This window comes from Mercenaria mercenaria, chromosome 11 (genome assembly GCF_021730395.1).
Source record: "Mercenaria mercenaria strain notata chromosome 11, MADL_Memer_1, whole genome shotgun sequence".
NCBI lineage: Eukaryota > Metazoa > Mollusca > Bivalvia > Venerida > Veneridae > Mercenaria > Mercenaria mercenaria.
The window spans coordinates 28,505,333-28,519,394 of record NC_069371.1 but is presented as its reverse complement, the minus strand read 5'-3'; the positions used below and the strand labels follow the sequence as shown (position 1 = coordinate 28,519,394).

Below are 14,062 nucleotides of genomic sequence, written 5' to 3'. Positions count from 1 at the left end.
AACCGTGAATGCTTTTACCTTTAAGTAAGTGAAATAAAACACTAAATAACTCAATGATCGTTTAACCCTATGTCTATGTTCCCGCAACTATACTCAAGAAAAATTAAAACACAATATCAATGTATGGCAAATATTTCATTCCTGCGACTTGTATTTTTATTTATTAAATCCGATCAAATATTGATACTTTAAGCTTGACCATTGTCACCTGTGACCCTGGAACTCCTGTTGTAATTCATGTCTTTCGAAATGCTTAGCATGCATTTACAAAAAAAATGAAATGTCACATAATGTTGAAGTTGATTACAAACAAATGAACCATGATACCAAAGAAATTGCCCTACGTTTCACGGATTTAGCGCACGTTTATCAAAAAGCGTTTTGGACTTTTATTTTTCTAAAAAGCTAGCGTTATTATGCCATAAGATCAGTCAGCATTCAGTTATTTCGGTACGGAGGAGTCACCAAAATTATACCTGGCAGACTGCGATGTAAGGAACGTCACAAACGCATTTTGCAACGTAACAGTCAACTCAAACGTTTAAAATAAATTGGAAATCCCGGATAGTATGTTTATCACTTAACGATGTCACAACTTTTATTAATAGTGTATTCAGGACGGTGATCCCGTGCGATCGGAAAAAAGATTAATGGCGACATATACCAAACTGTTAGAACATGTCTGACATGTCGCCATTCCGAGTTCCGCGACTGGACCGATCTATGACGTCATCAAAATGGCGACCAAGTTTGAAAATGTAACTTTGCGTAATTCATTATCTATTTACGTTACACAGCAAACTTCATCTTATTACCTTTGGTTTTCCATCCTAGAATATTTGTTGTCAATGTAATAACAATATTGAAGTAAATAAACAATTATATAGTGTGAAATGATAAAAAATTATCTTACCCCACCCACTTTATTTCAACAGATCATTTTCTTGTTGGATATGTTTGCTATACCATCAAATATACGACTATCATCATATTCCAATAGTGTTGTAGCTGTTTATATGTGCTTTATGTTTCTGCCACAAATGAACACTCTACCAATTTGCTGGCCCACCATTCGTATTGCGTTGATCTCCACAGTGACTTTAAACATTCGCACCTAATTAAATGCAATGATCAGAATTTCTACCTTTCTTCTAACGTTACTTTCCCGATAGATACGTTTTATTTTGATAGAAGACTTTCATAAGTTAGGATTAATAGTTTCCATAGGATCTCAAAACTTTATTGAAGAATAATGGAGTCTTTAAACTACAAACTTTCCTTAGTCTGTAGTTTGGATTTTTACCTTCATCGTCGTCATTTTAGTACAGTCTGTGTCAAGAAATTTGTGAGAATGAAACTTTTCATGATGAGTATCACGATTGGGTGATGAACCATTTGCCATCGTCTGAAATTCTGAGAACTCTTGAAAGTTGCAAACTGCAAATAACTACAAATAGTTGCAGTAGGTGTGTGGATGTATGCGTACATGTAAGGGTCGAGCACATAAGATTCTGTGACAAGTTGGGAATGTGACTGTCCTGGACATGATCAAATTGGCGTTCTTGCTTTCCGAGGAAAGGGCCCAGAATTAAACAACGTAGATACCGTGCAGTGAAATAGCTATGGACTCCCCAGTAAGATCTTGATTATTAGCAGTAACTTAATTTTGACGTATTTGAAATCTTGTAAGACTTTTTGATTGCCGTTTGTAATTTCACCCAGGCATTGGCCCCTTTTAACAACTAATATTTGCGATTGCCTGTCTTGATAGAAAACAAACAGGCTATTTATACGTTCGAAAGGGGCGTATTATGTTATGACGCCGGTGTCCGTCTGTCCGCCAGTCCGTAAGCAATTTCGCAACCGCTCTGTAACTCTTGAACTGATTGAAGGATTTTAAAGACACTTGGCACAACTGTTCACCACATCGGGCCGACATGCAGCGCATGGTTCGGATGGCTGGCTTCAAGGACAAGGTCACACTTAGGGTTCAAATGTCATACCTTCGGGCGTATATTGCTCCCCTTTGCGGTGTTCTTGTTTTCTAAAAGAATCATTATAACTCTTCTAGTAGTACTAGGGGCGTTTGTTTATTTTCAGTCACATTCGACTCTATAGCTTTAGCTTTCTTCTTCTTCTTTTTCTTCTTCTTCGTAAGCATATCTACATCTACGGAAATACTCCCAACAATCAATTTTTGATCATAACTGGGAGCAACTTTTAGCTTTAGCAACAATAATCGTTTCGTATCTAATTTTAGCGCGATCCACTGTGTCACTACTTAAGCGGCTCTTTCACAATCTCTTTACCAAGATGCAAAGTCAGTCTATATCAGAGAAATCACGATCATCATATTAAATACGTTCTCGTATGGTAGAAAAGACAGTGGCATAAGCGCTAGGACACATTTTACCACCGTATGTTTAACATATCGTACCCGTATATAGTTTCCATATCGTGCAAAGTTATGCTACTGGTGCTTAGTATTGTTGTGATCAGACATTTTGATACATATTTAAAGGTATAAAACAATAATATTTAAAACAATACAGAAAAGACTTTAACAAACAGATGTTAAAACATTGTCAAGAAAATGTAACATACAAATCTATTGATGTGTTTCATACAGCGGCTTAAACATTTCTGAAATGATTGTAAAATGCCCCACAGACGTTATGTCAGTTTTCACTGAATCAAGTCAAGTCAAGTCAAAAGTTTATTAAATGTAACAAAGGCCTCCGGCCCAAAATACACTACATAATATATAGTAAGTGGTTCAATCAGATAATTGTGATCCCACAAAATGTATACATATACACTGATTAAGCTGAGATACACATTTCATAGATTCAGCACACAGTCGACTAGCAAACATATCTTAACATAATAGTTCTCTAGGCTGCTGAATATCATAATTAACTGTTCAAACATTATTTAAAAGCTTCTCAAGATACAATACTGTTTGATATATAACACCTTTTCATTATCAGAGCTAAGTATGTTATAAAAACTTTGTATACTTCTGTCAGATGAATACCAATTAAGAAGATACTGATTACGGATCTCACTAAATTTCTCACACTAAAAAAAAGCATGATATTCACATTCAACAATACTAGTGTTACTTCTATTAGAACAAAATTGGCAGATACGAGATTCAAAAGGAGTATTGTTGTGCCTATCAGTTTCAACATGCAGCTTATGGCTTGAACAACGAAATTTTGACATTGCTAGCCTGTATTTAAATGGCAAATTTATTGTAAGGTAACGTTCTGTATTTAATAAAGTTTTAAAATGTTTATAATGGTGACATCTACTTGATTCATCGATAGACTCTTTCCAGTTTTGTGTATGACAATCTATGAGTCTTTGACGAAAAATACTAACGAAGTAGTCAATATCTCCAACATCATGTGAAACCCAAACATAACCAAAACCATACAAAAATAGTAAGTGTTTGACCTGAGTAGCCCAGGTGATTCTGCCTACGTCATCTAAAGATTTTAGCATATAATAACACCGTTTAGGGTATCTTGAGTTATCCATCTGTATTAGTTTACATACTTAACACAGTTTGAATAATAGGTTATACACATTGGTAGTCTGCCACATTCTCCCAAAACAATTATATTATTCGTTGAGTTTTTTACTCCAAGAAATTTTTTACAAAACTTAGTATGTATGGTTTCTATTTCTGGCGAATATTTATATCCCCAAATCTGAGATCCATAGCAGAGTACTGGTTTTACCATAGCATCAAACAACTGAAACAACTGTTTAATGTTAAAATATCCAAATGGCCTTTGATAGTTATACATAGCATATATCGACTTTTGTGCCTGTGACGCTAACTTTTCTTTAGCTGCTGTCCAAGATAATGTCGGCGTGAATAAGATGCCCATATACTTATAAACAGTCGTAACGCTAACTAATTGGCCACGGAAAAACCATCTTTCATTAATTCTTAAGGGTCCACCATTTCGAAATACAATTATTTCAGTTTTACTGAGGTTAACTTCCATTCCTGTTGAATTACAAAATTGTTCTATTACGTTTAGTTGTTGTTGTAACTTAAATACAGTTTCTGCACAATTTGCAATGTCATCTGCAAACATCAGACATAATATATCAGGTATTGAATTGTCGATAAAAATATCTGAATTACATTTTTCGCGCAGTAAGGAGGATAATTGATCAATAAATAAGGATAAAATCACAGGACTACTTATGTCCCCTTGTCTTGTACCAATGTTACACGGAAAATAATCCGTTACTCTCCCCGTTGATGTCTTAACACAAGATTGTAAATTTTGATACATTTGAGCAAGGATCCTGAGAAAATTACCGTTTACACCTTTAGATTGTAAACTTTCAAATAACTTTTTATGGTTAATCTTATCAAAAGCTTTCTTGAAGTCGACATATAGGCAGTAAAAACGACCACCAGATCTAGACAAGTATTTCTGAGCCATGGCTTGTAAACAAAACACGTTATCAATGGCAGAATAACCACGTCTAAAACCTGCTTGGGCTTCATCAATTTTTTTATTGTTTTCAGCCCACGAATATAAACGTGAGTTCATTATATTAGAAAAAATTTTGTACGTTGTGGTAGTTATATATATACCTCTATAATTGCTCGGATCATTAAGGGCTCCTGACTTATGTATTGGACAGATTATACTTTGACCCCAAGAAGTGGGGAAACTCCCACTCATGAATATCTTGTTAAATAGAACGCATAGTACATGAGCTATTATATCATCTGTATACTTATAAAATTCTGCATTCAATCCGTCATTACCTGGGCTTTTGCCGATTGCTAATTTTAAAATGGAGCTTTTAGTTTCCTCTAAGGTAATTTCAGAATTTAGAAATTGGTCGCGGGGACCCTCATCATTAATAACAATGGCTTCTGCAGACTCATCAAGTAACAGCTACTGAAATATGTAAACCATTCATTTGCTGAAACAGTTAAACTATTTACGCTCTGATTGGGTCTAGATTTCTTCAGTACTGAATGCTGTGTATATTTTACGGATGAGTGATATGTCATGATTAAAGGGTTTCGCGACGACACATCCCTTTGAATGGGTCAATAGCGAAAATATATGAATGTCACAGCAACAGCAACGAAAAGTAGAAAGTAACTTATAAATGTGAAAGATGAATTATATATAGTTATACTCTTTTATTCTATAGTTAGGTCCAGCTGTGTTACAATGCAAGACAAGTCACGTGAAAGAAAAGAATTCATTCATTCAGAAAGATACGTTAAAAAGTCTAAATGCAGAATTATATTACATACTATAAATATACAATATTTGAAGGGTCTTGAGTACACGTCCCCGCAAGGTGATTGTGCTTTTGTTTATAAGTTTGTCTAATCTATTAATAATTATTACTGTTTTCAATTATGTAAGATTATTACTATTAGATAATCATCATCAGGTTTCTATTTTTTATTTACATTTAATTACGATGCAGCATAGAAATTACTTCATGAAAGCTTTTCCTTTATTTCACGTCCCTTTAAAGATGTACTATGCCCATCTTTTGCATAAATATTTCATCACTGTATATTGATCTAAATCTAGAAAATCTTCATTAAAAATCTTTACCTTGGCTAAACATATAAACTAACTGTGTAAACTGCAATTACAATTAAAATGACTGTAAACCATTTGTTTCAAACAATCTTCCAGAGTTTTAGTAGCGTAATATGTTCATACTGTGTTTACTTACACATAACATTAGTATGTAGTATTTAAACCTTACACACTACCTTTCATACTCGCATGTTTATTTATAATTCCAAAAATGATATGAGATAATTGTTCGAATATTCAATTATGAAATTTGGGCATGATATATCTTTAATATTGTATAAATGACGTAACAGTTATTCAAAATAACATAATGTTAAATAATTATGTATGCGTACGATGTAAACTACAACAAACTTCACTTTCAGCACCAAAAACAAACAACTCATATCAGTCATTTGAAGATGATGATAGATTTAATTTTTTAAAAATGGCCGCCATTTTGATGACGTCATAACTCGGTCCAGTCGCAGAATTTACACTGGCGACATGTCTTAGAATGAACTTCAGACATTACGGAACAGTCTGGTATATGTCGCCATTAATCTTTTTTCCAGTCGCACGGGACCCAAAATATGGCTCTAAGCGAATACATAAGAATCGAACTTCATTCCAACGATCGAATATCTGTATATCCTTTTAAAAATCCTCATCCGACCGAGTACAAGCTCCATGAGCGGTAGTCACGCTTGAAGTAGCTATTGATACACGAATTTATTTTGCAAAATATGATAAATATACATATTAATAAACTCTTAATGGAAATCTACTCTTTTAGAGAGGATCGTTTTGGAAGCCTGAACTGCTTATATAAATTAAAAGGCATTACTTCTAATTTTCAAGCAAATTAGTAAATTTGAATTAAATCAGAGCGTGACATTTTAAATTACACTAATTCATTTTTTACAGATTTGGTGACGAAGGATCATGGCGTCTCCTTGGTTTTACTATATTTGGAGTTCTGTTGTTAGTACTTATTTTGTTGTGTGATGCATATGATACCAAAATAGATGACGTATGGAAGAGAAACGAGTCACTTAGAAACTCAAAAACTACGACGATGTGTATGAAAGTTATAAGCTGGTAAATATACGCATTACCGTGTGTCCTTAAAAGCCTAAATCTATCTAAGCAGACTAGCATGACATACTTGCATGTTATATGCTGTTGTCTAGCAATAGTATAACGGGTAAGAGGTCGGTCGCTTTCTAAAGAAGTTGTGTGTTTGAATCATTGTGTGGCATAACAACATACCTCCTCACATGACACCTGTACTAGTTTCCATTCAAAGATAACTCTATCATTGTCTTCGAGCCAAAATTATAAGAATATATAAAACTGAAATATGTACAATTTAAACCAACATATTTCTAGAGAATAACATTAAACACAGTTGTGCATTTACAGGTTGTTGGAAGAAAATAGTAAAAACTAGTTTATACAAAAAGACAAAATATCATGCATGTAGAATATTTCAACTTTGATATCCCCAATGATTACCATTCGTATTGCATGTTTAAAGAAATTTTGATCCATTATTGCCTGCAATCATTACGCTTTGTATTAATAACTCTTAGTTTTCTTAAGGATTTGTTTCTATGCAACAACAGGTTTCTTCGTATTGGAGTTTTCGTCACTGTCATCGTATATGTGATCTTAGATATAGCTATAGACCATCCCCAGAACCTAATTTCCGTAGCTGGACTAATCTTGTACATTCTGATATTTTACATAACCTCAGTGAATCCGGCAAGGGTAAGACAAATGCTTACATTGAAACAATATCTAGATAAATTTTGTCTTAAATGAAGAATTCATCCGGTAGATACGACTTCTAAGAAAAAAAGGTGTATATTTGCAACATGACTGCCATACATATTTGCAACATGACTGCCGTACATTTATGTTGTCAAGTAATTAGATCTCCTAACGAAACGTGGATGCTCTACACGCTATTTTTGTTGAAGCTTTTGTTACACACAAACTAAAGACTTTATCCACATAAGCGATACTTTCCCATATTACCATTTCTAGTGTGTCGTACCATATCAGTAGCCGGCAAACGATGACAGCAGAACATTTTTCACAATAAAACATGTAAAGTACATCTTAATGTTCGTTCATTTGATGCAGGTAAATTGGCACACTGTTTTCTGGGGTATAGCTCTGCAATATGTTTTTGCGCTAGTGATTCTCCGTACACAATGGGGTTATGATATATTCAAATGGCTGGGTGACCGAGTTACCGAGTTTCTAGAGCATACAATGGCAGGAGTTTTGTTTGTGTTTGGAAATACCTGGTCTGATCATTTCTTTGCCATGAAAGTAATGTTATATTCAATAACATCTTAGCCATTAGAGTACAAATTTGCAAACTATAAAAGCTAACCTCTATAATATCCTTTTTCATTTTTTCTGTCTAACTGTATTCTGTTTCACACGCTTCATTTAAACTTTGCACACTTTCTTTCAATTAGTAAAAATCAAAGTTAAAAGTTTTAAAAATTGGTCTCACTATCAGTACCATCAAGAATCAAAAACCAAGTGATCAAAGGTACTAGACTGTTAGATTGTTTTTACCAACATGTATTGTTATCGAAGATTTCAAGTCACATATTTTCCACCTGATATTTAACTGTTGGTTTCAATTTATTAGTGTATGCTTCCAGATGTTTGAACTAACAATATATCCATCTACTTCATCTACAGGCCATTCCAGGCTCCTACAGTAACTCAGTAGACAGATCTAATTTTATATGTTTGAAAATACTATTTTCAGTTCTGATTTACTATTTACGTCCTTTATTTTATAAATATTTATTATGAATTAGTTAACCTTTTAAGGTATTGTCGATCGTTGTGTTCTTCTTTACGTTTATCAACATCATGTATTACCTTGGAGTGATGCAAGCCATTATTAAAGTGTTTGGTGGATTTCTTGCCTTCTGTATGGGAACAACTCCCGCCGAATCCATTAATGCTGCTGCGAACATCTTTGGCTCTATGGTAACTACATAATTTGAGATAGATATAAGAGAATTGTTTCTACAATTCATTCATTTATTATCATATTCATACTGGTTGTTTCCAAGAAGCAACCCTAAATACATTCTTCTTAAGTTTGCAAGAACCAAACAATAATGAGATTCAAACTATGTACTGTGAAAATATTCAGAAAGGGAAGTATGGCTTGTAAAAACCTTATCCTGTCTAACTTTAAGCAGCATTGTAACATAAACATATTTTCATTTTAAAAATGGAAAATATTTTGTTTTACATTAAATACCGTTTTGATTCTGAAAAAAGGCTAAGATCGACAGCAGATGGAATCAAAATTGTAAGTACTGAAATTACACAGGAAAATTTCCAATTAAAAATTAATTTTGTATCAAAATACAGTTGAACAAGATTAAACTAGTCAAAATACTAAGAAAAATAGGTGTTATTGTTTGTTTTGAAGTACTGTGCATAACACTGATACCGTCGTCAAGTATCTTTACAGAAATTGAGAAATGACTGTTTGATAAGCTTGAACCGGTTTTACAAGACAGTTCTTATAAATATTTGCTACACTTTACTGTTTTTCTAAAATGAGGGGATTTACCTAAACCTGCTGATCAATTATGACGTATTGCAGATTGACTCGCCAATGATGATACGTCCGTTGCTTAAAGACATGACACGATCAGAACTTCATGCTGTAATGACTGGCGGGTTTGCTACAATCGCTGGTAGTGTGTTGGGAGCTTATATTACTTTTGGCGTGAGTATAAACTGTAATTGTAATTGCCTTAACACAAGCGAGCAGTTTAAACCAGTACGAACATCATTAAAACTTAAAGTCAGTCAGATTGTCTACTTATTCGACTAGTACGTACAATAAGACACCGAAAATAGATATATCGATGTATTGTGCAGAGATATATATGGATTGTCTTTTTTATTTTTACTAAAAAAACAAAGTCTGACAAGTTTGTATCATTGAAAAAGCTGAAAGACAGTCATTGTAATGTTCGACTAAAGAACAAACACCAATAGATATGACGGGATACTGCGCAGCAATATTGCAAGTGTGGATTTATTTTTCGACTAAAGAACAAAACCTGCCAAGTCTAGATTGTTGAAAAAGATGAAATTTAGTCCAAGTACTGTTAAAATGCATTTTCATCCAAGGTTTACATTGCGAAATAGGTGCCTGCCAACCATCTACTATCAGCAAGTGTGATGAGTGCACCGGCAGCTTTAGCGATTGCCAAGTTGTCTTACCCAGAAACACAGAGATCGAAAGCGTCCAACAAAGACTTCTCAAAACTGGAAAAACCGTATGTTTGCACAATCCAAATTGTAAAATTAGAAATTTTCGCGAGGATTATTTTCGCTCTGTTCCCAACTGTCCGTATTTGCGGAGCTACTTTCTTGCTAGAGTGTTATTTTTGTTTTGTAGATTGCCTTAAAAGGTCATATTCTGCAAATGTTCTACCTATATTATGCAAACCAGTTTTATACGGCGAACATTAAGCCTCAACAAAACATTCTGCTTTTATATTAAAACCAATGTCCCGGCGGAATCAGATAATACGTAAAATCGTTCTAAGGTACAAGTGTAACAATGACAGTGCTGTGTAGGTTTATGAGATAACTAATAATCATTGGCCGCTGACTGCAAATTACGCGTATGTTAGTGTTAGGGAGATACCTTCTTTCTCACGTGAGCAAGAATTTCTGGCTCAAGGAAGAGAATGCTCATGCCGAGCTTTTAGGATCGTCGAATGCCCATCATCAATCCGTGTGTCGTCCATATTTTCTTTACTAAACAACCAAGTCAGTTTCAACCAAATGCAGAAGGATATTTAATGGGGCGCTTTTAAAGATAGGTAACTTATTCAGAATTCCTGTCGTCATGATAACCAAAATAAATATTTCAAAAGTCTTCTTCCGTGAAACTGCAGGCCTAATAAAATAAAAAGTTAAAATGTTAAAAAAATTCACACCAATGTTTCGTAAGTGACCCTTAACAAAATTCGCTCAAGCAATGCATGCTGATTTGTTTAGATAACATGACCACCACCATTTTCCGCTGAAACCGCTAGCCCAATTTTAAAATTCACACACGTTTCTGAGATGAACTTCTAGCTGAAGTCCTTCGTTAACATATTAAAAACTGCTATTTTGAAATAATTTTACAGGATGTTCATTCGGTGACCCTATACCAAGTTTGTCAAAACTAATCCGATGTGTCATATCGGGTGTAATTGTTTTAAAACAATATTCCCATCAGAAAATGCTTGCACATTTTTAAACATTTTCAAAATAATTTCAAAGATAATTTTCTTCTGTGACCATCTACCAACATTGTTCCAGCAAACTATGAAGTTCGGATGAGCTCTCTTGATTTATAAGAAGAGAGTATTCAGTTCTGCAAAGCAGGTTGTGCTCTTATGTTTGAAATGTTTTTATTAATAATCAAATATTTACATTTACAGGTAAACAGTAATGTGATATAAGTACAAAATGAATATAACCTGTAAATATGTTAACCCTTTGTTGTTACGTATGAACAACAGTTCTGTTACAAAATGTATTTGAAATTTGCAGACCTGAACACAACATCATTGAGGCAGCATCAAATGGGGCTTCATCAAGTATCAAAGTTGTCGGTGCCATTGCAGTTAATGTTTTAGCATTTCTTTCGTTGTTAGCGTTCTTGAATGCTACACTTACATGGTTTGGAGAAAGAGTGGGGATAGAAGGTCTTACATTCGAGGTAAGCTTGTTCGAAGTGTTAAATATTATTATCATATCTGCATTGTTCCTAAAAATACAATAGAGTTAAAAAGACAGTTGTGTATGACTAAGATTTCAAAATTTCAGTTTCATGCTAATTACATTGCTCACAAAAATGGCACGATGATAGTAGTTCAGAGCTTCACTACTTTTATTTCTGTTGCATATGTTTTGGCAAACTTAAACTTTATATTGAATTACAGTTCATGTGTTCCTACGTATTGTATCCGGTTTCCTTCTTTATGGGAGTAGACACTGATGATTGTCGTAAAGTAGCTGAATTAGTAGGTAAGGATATACATTGTAATGTGCGGCATTCTTCTTGTCAGAAATGTAGTTGCTATAGTTATACAAGACTTATCTTACGCCACATTTCTGTGACACTTTCCAAATGAACTATTGATAACTAAATAATTTGATGTTTTAAATAAGATAATGCCAATTTTGACAAAACGTTTGCGGTCCCGAAATTGGCATTTCTTCTGTTTTCATTAGGACAATTCTTCTATAAACAGGAACACGTCTAAATTCCGGAAACTGAACAATTTTCCAGACCCAACCTCTAAGTAACAATCAAGTTTAAAGCTAATCAAAATTTTGGCACTTTTCTTTTCCCATGATTACCAGATATTACTCTGTTTGATAGCATATGTCTGTCAATGGTGTTTCATACAATGCTTAAAAAGTCAGGATTAAAAATGAGTCCGGTAACTGTAAAACTATTTATGAAATGCAGTACACATTCTACCGACAAAATCCCTCTTTACCGAAAACCCCACCAAGCCATAGTTTTACACTTGTCCTTAGGCCGTTCGATTTGGAGGGTTTCCACTGTACACGGAAGCGTTCATGCACTTGTTTTAAAATCTGAACTTCTCTTTTTTATACATTTAGGTGTGAAAACATTCACTAACGAGTTTATAGCGTACAGCAGTTTAAAAGTGCTTATACAGAACAAGAAAGATTTGAACAACTACACTGACTTTTTTAACACAACTGACTGGTACTGGCAGAAAGACAACGTGGTACTCAATATGACAGGGCAAGTTTTAGAAGGCGGATTTATATCTGTAAGTATTCCAACTTAAAATATTTTGTAAAAGTTAATTCATTTTTTACATTACAGTTATACGCATAAATTTAATAAAGTTGTAAGCACTATGAACTTTAAGTTCTTGTAGTTCTTATATGAAATGTTAATGACTTAAAGTTGAAACAGAAAGTAAATTTTGAAGTTACATTTTTATACGCCCGTTTTGAAAAGAAAAACAGACGTATTTTGTTATGGCACGTGCGTCCGTCCGCCCGCCCGTCTGTCCATCCGTCATAATTCGTGTCCGGAGCGTAACTTTATAATCATTAAAGGTATTGACTTAAAAATAGGCATAGGTAGATGGTGATGAGACGATGTGCAGAACACTTGAACCGGCTCTATAGGTCAAAGTCACAAATTGAGCTAAAAGGTCATATTTTGTGTCCGTAGATAACTAGATAACTATGCAAGGTATTGACTTCAAACTTAGCATGTAGGTAGGCGATGAGGCGATGTGTAGTGTGAGTGTGTGTGTGTGTGTTGTGTGTGTGTGCGTGTGCGTGTGCGTGTGTTCAGGTTTAACGTCTTTTTCAACCATTTTTTGAGTCATATAAACGACGTTAGAGGCGGTGTGCAGGGCACATGAACCGAATCTCTATGTCAAAGATGTTACAAACTGAGCTTAAAGGACAAATCTATCCAACATATTTAGTGTCCGGAGCATACCCGCACGCTAACACACATAACACTACCACACATACACCCATACACCCTGCTCCCCCCCCCCCCCCCCCCCCCCCCACACACACACACACCAAAAAAATCTTTAAATTTTGCCTCCGTCCTCCTCTGATATAACCCTTTTGGCGTATATTGCCCCGCTTGGCGGAGCTCTTGTTATATCCAGAAAGTCGCCAAATGATTTATTGTTACACGAATCCTTACGTTAATCGCCGGTCATAATTTGCATTAATATGACCAGTATAAATTCAACACATGATTACTGGGCTAATTAGTCAAACTTTTGAGAATAAAAATATGAACATTAATTTCTGACGTCATGTAATAAAACACGAATGGTTTGCCGGTCAATAGTCAAGACATTGCAAACCAATTAATAAGTGTATATTATGACGTTAAACCAAAAACAAAATCTGTAATAAAACGATTGAGGCGGGTTATGGAAGTATTTGCCAAAAATGTAATGATATAATAACAATGCCACCTGCCAACTGTGTTTGCAGTCACGTTGTGTTGAGAAAATGTGTATTGTATTTTATGACTGATTTATGTCAAGCATTTATTCTGCAATATTTAACAATGGTTTTATTTCTCATTAGGAAAAATCTGAAATCATTGCAACTTACGCTTTGTGTGGTTTTGCCAATTTTGGATCAATAGGGATTACTCTAGGAGGAGTTGGTGCTCTTGCTCCAAGTAGAAAGCCGGAACTTTCACAGATGGTTCTCCGAGCAATGATCTGTGGGAATGTGGCATGCTTTTTGACCGCTTGTATAGCAGGTTTGTATTGGAATGATATGCGGGAATGTGGCATGTTTTTTGACCGCGTGTATAGCGGGTTTGTATTGGAATGATCTGTGTGAATGTGGCATGTTTTTTGACCGCGTGTATAGCGGAT

General features: G+C 34.6%; 1 protein-coding gene across 1 annotated transcript in view; it reads left to right on the top strand.

Annotated features, from left to right (window-relative positions):
- The window catches only part of LOC123531606 (solute carrier family 28 member 3-like), a 33,125-nt gene that overhangs the window by 17,837 nt on the left and 1,226 nt on the right, over positions 1-14,062 (top strand). Inside the window, exons 3-12 of the mRNA XM_045312716.2 lie at positions 6,516-6,689; positions 7,217-7,361; positions 7,740-7,931; positions 8,451-8,612; positions 9,244-9,369; positions 9,798-9,928; positions 11,202-11,370; positions 11,594-11,678; positions 12,285-12,460; positions 13,764-13,944. Of these exons, the coding sequence (XP_045168651.2) occupies positions 6,516-6,689; positions 7,217-7,361; positions 7,740-7,931; positions 8,451-8,612; positions 9,244-9,369; positions 9,798-9,928; positions 11,202-11,370; positions 11,594-11,678; positions 12,285-12,460; positions 13,764-13,944 (1,541 nt within the window). The remainder of the gene's footprint in view (positions 1-6,515; positions 6,690-7,216; positions 7,362-7,739; positions 7,932-8,450; positions 8,613-9,243; positions 9,370-9,797; positions 9,929-11,201; positions 11,371-11,593; positions 11,679-12,284; positions 12,461-13,763; positions 13,945-14,062) is intronic.